This window comes from Abrus precatorius, unplaced genomic scaffold, assembly GCF_003935025.1.
Source record: "Abrus precatorius isolate BTA unplaced genomic scaffold, Abrus_2018 Scaffold4, whole genome shotgun sequence".
NCBI classification, from domain to species: domain Eukaryota; kingdom Viridiplantae; phylum Streptophyta; class Magnoliopsida; order Fabales; family Fabaceae; genus Abrus; species Abrus precatorius.
The window spans coordinates 10,486,842-10,497,206 of record NW_020874384.1 but is presented as its reverse complement, the minus strand read 5'-3'; the positions used below and the strand labels follow the sequence as shown (position 1 = coordinate 10,497,206).

The following is a 10,365-nucleotide window of genomic DNA, read 5'->3' as shown; positions in this document are numbered from 1 at the left end:
TGCAAGAAATGCAAAAACATGCTAAATGAAAAGAATAAAGAAGGAAAATGTATTTTGGAAGATGCAATAAAACTATAAATGTGAGTACAAAATATGAGTCATCAAAGGGTCTTTGGTTCTGTTGTAGATGATTCAAGTTTGACAGTTAGCAGAGGCAAGAGTAGGAAAAAGGATATAATAGCAAAAGTCATTCACGCTCTAAATCGTGTGTAAAAAAGGTAAGATGCTATTATTGTAAAGAAAAAGGGCAAATTAAAAGGAATTGCCCACAGTTGAAAAATGAAGACAACAAAGGTAAAGTCAATGTAGCTGTTACGTGAACTAATGCAAATACTTCTAGTTATAGTTCAGATGAAAGGGATGGTGGAGATGTTCTGATAGTTAGTACTACTGGTTCTACTGATATCTGAGTGATAGACACTAGTGCTTTATCATATGACTTTCAAGAAAGCATTGTTCACTTCATTTAAAGAGTGGAATGGCAGTGTGAAGTTAGGAGATGATGAGGAGCTTAGTGTGAAAGGGAGTGGCTCAGTGCAGATAAAGATGTATGTTGGCATGGTCAAAACGTCTGATGCCTAGTATGTTCCTGGTTTGTGAAAGAATTAATTTCTGTTGGTACCTTGGATAAGCAAAGGTACGATTTTTAAGGAAATGATGGACATATTGTAATTTCTAAAGGTGCTCTGGTTGTGATGAAAGGAAGATTACAACATGATATTTATACTATGTTGGGCAATTTTGTTGAAGGAATGATGTTAGTGTCTCATTCCTTAGAGCAACATACTAATAATACAGAATTTAGGTGTTATGTTAATTACACCCAAGAGTATGGTTGAAATTAAAAATCTCAAATTAGTGTTAAGCAGTGAGTTTGAAATGAAAGACTTAGGTGCAGCCAAAAAGATTTTGAGCATGGAAATTTGGAGAGACAGGAGTGCAGGTCTACTTTATGTATCTTATAAGAAATACATTGAAAAGTTGTTAGAGTTTTTTGATATGGAGAATTCTAAGCCGATGAGTACTCCTTTGGTAGCACATTTTAAACTTGATGGTAGCACATTTTCTAATACTGCTGAAGAGAAAGAATATATGAGTAACATTCCTTATTCTAGTGCTATTTGAAGCCTAATGTGTGCCATGGTATGCACTAGACCAGATTTGTCTCATGCTGTTAGTGTGGTTAGGAAATTTATGAGTAATTCAGAAAAAGCTTATTAGAAGGCAGTAAAGTGGATTATGCGATATCTAAAAAGTACTAGTGATATTTGTTTGGTTTATGGTTCTAATGGAATTGGTAGTGGTCTTGTTGGCTATGCAAATTCTAACTATAGAGGAGATCTTGTGAAGTAGAGATCATTGACGTGTTATATTTTTACCCTTTATAGATGTGCTATTAGTTGGAAAGTAATACTTCAGTCTACTGTTGCTTTGTCTACTACAGAAGCGGAGTACATGTCATTAACAAAAGGGATTAAAGAAGATATATGGTTGCAAGGTCATATTAATAACTTGAGTTTAGATGTGCAAAGACATGTTCTTTATTGTGATAGTCAAAGCGCATTGAATTTGGCTAAAAGTCCAATATATCATGAAAGATCAACGCATATTAATGTTAAATTGAATTTCATTTGAGATGTGATTAAAGACAAATTGTTCTCCATAAAAAAGATAGTCACCGCAGATAATCCAGCTGAAATGTTGACTAAGCCTTTCCCTGCAAAGAAGTTCAAGTATAGCTTGGACTTGGTGAATGTTCGCATCACGTGAGACCCTTTGGGGTGGGTTGGTAAGAGAGTTGTTCTTGGTTGCTGATGCTTTGGGAGAATTCAAGTTAAGGTGGATAATTGTTGAAATGCCTTGAATCTGTATAACTCTTATGTCTCTTGAGTTTTAACTATTATTCTTCTTAATGAGTAATGAAGAGTTACAAGTTGTAATAGAGAATTATGAGTTGTTATGATGAGTCATGAGTCACTATGTATATGAGCTCTAAAAGCTTATAAGACATTCTTCTATGGTGTATCTTGTAGTGTGTACTCTAAAATTACAGCAATAGAAATCTCTCAATCTACCCGTGGACGGAGGATATATTGACTGAACTATGTTAATACTTGTATGTTCTTTTCATTATTTTTTTTCTTCTTTTTTGTAATAACAGAAGAGGGCGAGGACCCTTCTAGGGTGGGCTTTGGAGTTTAGAGGCACAAAGAGTCTCTCGTTAGATGACTTCGTTCGAGAGAGAAATTGTTGGAATGTGCGAACAAAGTTCCAAATTTATTAGAATTGGGGAGAATCAAGGGTATATAAGTATGGTAGATATCTTCATTAGTATGAGGCCTTTTGTTAAATGTCCAAATACAAAAGCATAAGGGCTTAGACCCAAAGTGGACAATATCATACTAATGTGGAGATATAGTAAAAAGTCTATACTAAACCATGAAGACTTTAACCAGAAATTTATTTTTCAAATCTTCAATAGGTTTATATATAGTTAAAATTAAATGTTTGATGAATCTTATTTTAAAATGTAATTTTAGAAAAACTTTAGATTTAATTTTAGAAAAAAAAATAATGATAAATATTTTCCATATATAGTATTTGTTATTAAGTTTTTTCTCCATTATATGAGTGATTTATGTTTATTATAGTCATATCTTTCGTGAAACTAATTAAGATACGTATATTTTATCACTTCTTCTTTATTATCCCATATTAAGTAATATATTTTAAATTTTAATATTTTGATTTTGGTATTTCTAAATTGTAAACTTTGTTAATTAAAAAAAAAAAAACAAAGAGATCATAACTTATCTAAACCCTAAACCCTAAACCCTAAATATTATATTCAAATTTTGACAATTATTTTAAATGTTTGAATTATTGCAGGTCATTTTAACTTTATCCATGCTAATTAAACAACCTGAATTAATAACTCTACTTTTAAAGAAGTAAATTTAATTTTGTAAAATAAATTGTATATAACAATTAAGTTGAAATTTGATTTTAGACTTAATTATTTAGGAGACAAAATTAATATTAGTTTCAACTTAAATGTTGTAATTAAAATTTGAGTTTACTTTTAGTTCACTATGAATATAAAAAAATTTATACAGTCAATAAATTAGAATATATTATAAACATAATTTTTATATTAATTAATTATTATAAAAATTAATAATCTTACTAATATGATAATTTATAATTAAATAATAATGTAAAAAATCTTTATATTATAAATACATTTAAATTAAAATTTTGTTACTGAAGACTTATGGTTTATTTTTTTGTTGCAATCCTACTGCTTCGTTACCTAGTCTGATTGACTACAGCCATTTGATCATGTAATCCTCATTCTCTCTCTAAAAAGTTAGGCCAACAGTCCCATGCACGAGCATCTTGCCAAAATGATTACTTTGATTTATTGGCCGAAAAGCATTACCGATCAAACTCGTCCTTGCAATTCCTGGTAAAGCCTCTGCGGTTCACTTTCTTTCGGTAGATTTCTTTTCATTAGAAGCAAAATAATTAATTTGTATTATTGTTAATTTCTTTTAAAAATAAAAATCGAAACAATATTTTTAATTTTTTTTACTAGATATGCTATTAATTGGATAGTTGAATGTGATGGGACTATCATCTCACCGTTGATTTCGGGATTAAATAATATACAGACAAAATTTATACCACGATTATTGACTTTACGAATTTTTATAAAAAATTATATTTAATTATTTATTAATTAGAAGTTGTTAATAGAATATCCATCAAATAGCACATTTTATAAAAAAAAAAAGGAGAAAAACATGTATCTATTTTCAAACAAGGTGTTTTTATTTTTATATTTTTAATACTTTTTACTCCTTACATTTAATAAAATTAATCCTTTTAAGTCTCTCACTAAAGATTAAAAACGTATTAAAAATTTTAAAATACATAATTTTTACAATTTTAAAGATTGAAAACAAATAATATTTAAATAAAGATTAACTTAGAAACTTAATTCTGGACGACCAAATTATGACTTTAACAAAATCTCGTTGTGATGTTGTGTATATATTTTTATCAATTTGTTAAGAACGAGGATGAAATTATTTTAGGAGTAATTCAGATAAAAGTTGCTTTATTTAATAAGTCTTTATAAATATCGAATTTTATTAACTCAATTTTTACATAAAGTTATCTTAATTATGTATATTAAATTATATATATATATATATTTAACATTTATTTATATTTTTAAAATTGTATATTTAGATGTAAATATAAAGTTGTTCAATAAATGTATAATTATATATATATATATATATATATATATATATATAATTTTTAGTAACTTTGATTTATTTAAAATAAACTTTTAATTCAAGAGTTATATTTGAAAAATTTTAATATTTATAAAAAAAATATTAATCTTGTATTAGATTTAACTTTTTATTGGTAAGCATTAAATTAAATTAATCACAATGCAATTTCTCTCTCTCACTCTCTTTTTATCTATTTTCCCTTCCTTTTGAAGTAGGTACCATTTTAGTCTTTGTTCTTATCCTTTTAATAATTTTTGTTAATTAGGTGAATAAACTGTTTTTTAACTTAATAAAGTTATACAACATACTTCAAATTGAACCGCTTTAGGAACCTTCCTGTCTGGCTTTTGTGCCTCAAGAATGTAAAACAGTGTGAGTGCCCCTACTGCTGAAAATATGCTTGTTTTTAGTTTACTATTTTCAGATTTTTATTTTCTAATTGCTTAATTTTAAATAGTTAACTTTTTTTTATTTTTAAAAATACTTTCTTTTCTTTTTCTTTTCAATGATTTAATGGTCTTGATCCAAGTGGAAAAATATGTATGAAATTAACTATACTACAGAAAAGTATGTACACTTCAATGGCGTTTTAAATGTAGTTTCATTATTATATAAATATCGCTTAAAGATGTTTTTATCACAATATTTTAGTAGTTTTTTTCTTTCTTTAATCCTTTCGAACAATTTTTATTTTAATTCTTATAATTTTTGAATTTGTATTTAGTTCATTTTACTGGTATGATTAAAAAACAATTACATATGACAACATCTTAATAGACCATGTTACGATAACGTTATTATAAAAAAATAGTCAAAATATAATAACTAAAACATATTTAAGCTAATGAATATATACGATAAAATTATGTAGATTTAAGCTTAGATACAAAACATAGTTTTGATAGAAGCAAAATTTTATTACTTGTGTGATGAAAAAATCTCAATTACATGAATATTAATAAGATATTCCTATAATTTAATATTATAATATTTTTGTATCAATATTTACAAATTTTACTTAAAAATTTATACTTGATACTGATTTTCATTCATATCTAAATAATATTATTTTTATAAAATCACTTTATTAAAAATTGACTTTTAAGTAAATTATTTTTTTTAAAATCAATTTTACGAATGTTGAGGAACGTAGTTAGTCCGAGGTAGAGGTGAGCACATATCAAATTTTAAGTTTAAATTGATTTTTCACTTTTTTACTGATTTATTTAGATTTTTCTTTCATTGGATTCGATTAATCCAACCAGATTATATAGCATACAGTTTAGTGACACAAACAAAAATAAAATTTTAATATTTCAATTATCATTATAGCGTATTTATAGTCAATTTTATTTAAATTTTCTTGTGTAAAATATTTGAATTAATAATATGATTATAAAAAACAAAAAAAATTAAAAAAATTTTTGAAACAATAGCAAATTAGCAATAAACATTTAGAAAATAAAGTGACTCAAAATCCGAATAAAAATAGGGTAAAATAACCTGTTTTGTCACCTGAACTCGTTTTAACATGGACGTGTATCACATCATCTATATAAACTATTATTATCAGCGATTATTAAAATCGACCAACGAAAACACTAAATTTCGCTAATTCGCTTCATTTAAAGGAAAGTGGAAGATGACTTCCATGACAAACCCGACAGTACGACAAACATTTTAATTGAATAAAATCAAAACTTCGAAAATTATTATGTACAGCTGCTAAGAATATTAAATTTTCTATTCCCATTTGATACATCATATAATACATAAACCGAAACCCCAAAAATATCTACATCGTTCTACTTTTTCACTTACTCTTCGTTTCTTTGTAGGTGTCAAGTTCTGAGTTCTAATGGGTTGTGCTGGATCCTCACAGTCCAAGTCAAATGGTAATTTGTCACTGCCCTGTTTGTTTCCATTTATCTCTGCTTTAAGATTTGCATTTGGGTTGTTGTAAAAAGCTGAAGATGTGTTTTTTCTTTTCTTTCTGGGTTTTGTTGGTTTGAAGATAATTGAATTTGATACTCATAATTGTAAAAGCCCATGTTAACCATTCACATAGTGATTATGCAAAATGTAAACTTTTAAGCAAAATAACTTTTGCATACGGCACAGGCGGAACAGTTTTTTTTTTTCTTTTTTCTTTTTGGATCTTTATCACATTCTATCCAGAACGATGAAAATCCTACCATTTTTGTGCTGTGACTATAGAGAGCAATAATCTACTATTCTGATTGATTATTTTTCTAAGAATTGCTGTCCGTGGACGAGAATTAGGATGATGTGCTTAATACAACTTTACTTGATGCTGAGAGTTGCATTGATAAGTTCACTGTTTAAGCGATTTGATTGGTCCATATTTCTTTTTGTAGTTTGAAAATTTGGTTATTGGTGGGTAAAACTGTAGTTTGTTTATGCTTATTTAATTAAGGATGAAAATTGGTTCGTCTTCACTCCCCCTGTGAAGTGGGCACTGAGATTTAGGTGTGTGTGGATGCAAAGGGTCAAGAAAGTAATAATACTGATATAAAATTGCTCACGAATTTATCTACTATTGTTGATTTTGATTTTCATGTATCTAAGATTTTGATTTAACTGTCCCTGTCTACTATAAGAGCCTTATCTTTAACTTTTTATTGTTCCATTTCCTAAATTATCACATCAAATAGGAGAGGATGTCAAGAGTACTTTATAAATACCCACCTCTTCCAATTCAAGAAGGCACATTTTAAGGACAAAATCGTGAGGCTCAATACTTACTTTCATAAGATCTGAATTTACGGTTGAGTTAAATAATGCGGAAGGGGCGAAATATATTAGTCCAAGAGCTAATTCTCAGATATGTTTACATGCCAAAATAAATTTGCCCCTTCTATGTTATTGATTTGGGCATGCTTATTTTTCACTATGATGGGTAGTTCCCATTTGATTTTGTTTTAGTTCTGATGAATGGTGCTTCCAGTTGTGAATTAAGCATGATAATTGAACATTAACTTGCAATTTGTCTAACTTTGAGAGGACTGAATTAGCTGGTTTGTGGTAATAGTATGTGAAGCATCATCATTTATATGCATATGTCACTCTGGGAGGAACTGATTTTCTGCATTTGAAAAACAAGCACTCGGTTGTCAAATGTCAATTAAGTTCTCCTTATTTAGTGGTGATTGTAGTTAGATTTAACACAAACTGCTGAAATGTAATTATCATCTTAGTATCTTAGTGGCCTCCTGCTAATCATAATGCTCAAGTTTTAGATTAAAGTTTTATGATTGTTGCCATTACAATGTTTGAAACTACGTTAACAGGGGCTGTAAAAAAGATCCGAAAACCTAAGCCTTGGAAGCATCCTCAACCAATAACGAAGACTCATCTAATGCAGTTGCGAGAAGAGTTTTGGGACACTGCTCCTCACTATGGTGGCCGGAAAGGTATTGTCATGATCCTACAAATGGATATACTTCGAAGCTTTTGTGTTATAAAGCACTATTGGACATTTCATTAGCACATAAAGCGTGTTTAAACGAAACAATTTTGATTTATAAAAACTTTAATAGTATTAATATCTTTTTAATTTGTCTTATTTCTCTCTATCGCTTCCACTACCATGTTATATTATCATTTTACTCTCTTATATTCTTATCTCTCTTTCATGGGGTAAAAATACCCGTTGTAGTATCTACCAAATATTTTCTTAAGCGAAAATCATTCATTTGCATGAATCAATTCAGCTCTTATAATTTGCTGGAGAATGGCTTTGTTTTATGGAAAATATTGACATTGGTTAATAGAGTTAATTTTAAGAAAAAGAAATATTATATAAAAATATAAATATATGATAAATGCTTTTCTAATTTAAGTTTATTGTTTTTAGATATTTAAAATTAAATTTAAGATTAATACTCAGAAAATATGTTAGTGTGATGGGGCCATTAATAATATCACGTTCAAACATTTCCAATTTACGAGAAGAGAGATTGAAGATTATGTATTCTTATTTCTACTTTTGTACACTCGTTGAAGTGAGTTAAATAATGAAAATACTCGTTCCCCTTTATGCATGCTAGAGATATGGGATGCTCTTAGGGCTGCTGCCGAGGCTGATCTAACCTTAGCACAAGCAATTGTGGATAGTGCAGGTGTCATTGTCCAGAGTTCTGATTTGACAGTATGCTACGATGAAAGAGGTAATTAGATAATGTTGCATATAGTTATTTTTAAGAAAGATGTTTTTTAGCATCTAAGCGGGTATGTTTTAGGATTATTTTTTAGAAAATATATGTATACAAAAATTATTAAAAATAAATAGAAAATAAATATATTTATAATTTAAATAACAACGTAATTGTATTTTTTATTAACTATATTTACCAGCAGTATATGAAGGGAGTAACGGTCAATGGACTTACTAATTTGATCAAGATACAATGAACAGCATCCAATTAGTTAGTTGTCTGGCAGCTTTATAGATCCGAATGTGATTCTTGAGAGGGTATTTAAAATCTGTGGTTCCCTAAAATTATTCCTTAGAATATATTTCATGAAATTTTCCTGAGAATCTTGGACATTTTGCACCCAAAACATAGGCCTATTAAGCTTTTGTAGTGAGTTGAATCTCAATTATTTTAGAATTTTTAGTTTTATTTGAAAGTTAATTTTTAAAGTTTTTAGAAAGGAAAGAAAGAGTTTAAACCTTTTAAAACTTTTCTGACAGCATATTTTTAAGTTTTTCTAATTTTAAGAATTTTTTTATTAAATTTCACTCGATTTATTTTACTCTTTAAACTTTTTCTTTTTTGTCTTCTTCTAAACTTTCAAAAAAATTTAACCCTTCGTTTCATTTTTTTTTTAACTTTCAAACAAAGGTAAATTCTGAATAAACTGTCCTTTTCATCTTCCCCTCCTTAAAATAACATCCGAACAAAATTTAAAACTTCTCCCTCTTATATAAAAACTCTTAAACAAAGATTATTTTGCCCTTCATCCTCTTTCCTCCCATAAACTAACTTTCCAACACAGTTTTACTGTTATTTTATTCTTTCTATTTGATATTTTCATTTTCATTTTCATGTTTTTTTTTTTGGGAAGCTATTTGTACTATTTCACATTTGTGTTTTCCATTATGGTTGTGTTACCTGCATTAATATTTTTGAATTTTAACTCTTGTTACAATGGTTGTTGCAGGAGCAAAATATGAGCTACCAAACTATGTTTTGAGTGAGCCAAGTAACTTGATTCGAGACAGCTGATAACAAAGAATAAATATTAAGTAGTATAAGTATCATTGCAGGGAAATGATTGTAAATCATGTATATTATATAATCTCATTTATTTGGTCACTCACGTAGAAGTTCCAGCACCTACGCTCTGTTAGAGAAGATAAATATCCTTCAACCATCCTTTGGCAAGTATATATAAACCCTCTTGTGCCTCCAAACCCTTGTATATATATTTTTAATAATGGTTAAATTAAAATTTTAGTTATTATATTTTATATGATTTTTTTATTTAGTTTTTATAATAAAAAATACATACTTTAATGTTATATGAATTTGTTTTTATAATTTTTTTTTCATTTGCCAATATTATAATAATTATAGATAGTTTTATAGGAACTAAGTTGAAAAAAAAAATAGCGTAAGAATTAAAATGTAAAATTCTTTTCATTTAAGAACTATAGGGATTGAATCTAACACCACTTTAATGACAATAATTATTTCATGAGTACTTTTTTTTTTAGGGACTTAAAAATATAGCAGGGACTAAAATGAATTTTCTTTTAGAAAGTAGAACAAAAAATATTACTTAAAGTTAGACACCAAATTTGTAATTTAATATTAAAAAAAATTGTAGAGAAGCACAATGACATTTCTAACAAAGAATAACATAAACACAAATAAAAATGACAAATTAAAAATAAGATCTAAGTTTGAGAGTTTAATTACGTGTGGAAAATGTATTAACATTTTTATAATATTTGTAGAAATAATTATTTTAAATTGTGTAAAAATTAAAGTTATATTTCATTTTTTTAATTCTATATTTTATTTGTTAA

The 10,365-nt window shown here is 27.6% G+C and overlaps 1 protein-coding gene across 1 annotated transcript; it reads left to right on the top strand.

Annotated features, from left to right (window-relative positions):
- The first annotated feature begins 6,025 nt into the window (after window positions 1-6,025).
- Window positions 6,026-9,795, top strand: LOC113865915 (ubiquitin domain-containing protein 1). The gene is made up of 4 exons (XM_027500723.1): window positions 6,026-6,202; window positions 7,619-7,741; window positions 8,378-8,497; window positions 9,495-9,795. Exons 1-4 carry the CDS (start codon window positions 6,166-6,168, stop codon window positions 9,557-9,559), a joined length of 345 nt encoding a protein of 114 aa, XP_027356524.1. The 5' UTR covers window positions 6,026-6,165; the 3' UTR covers window positions 9,560-9,795.
- Window positions 9,796-10,365: the final 570 nt, after the last annotated feature.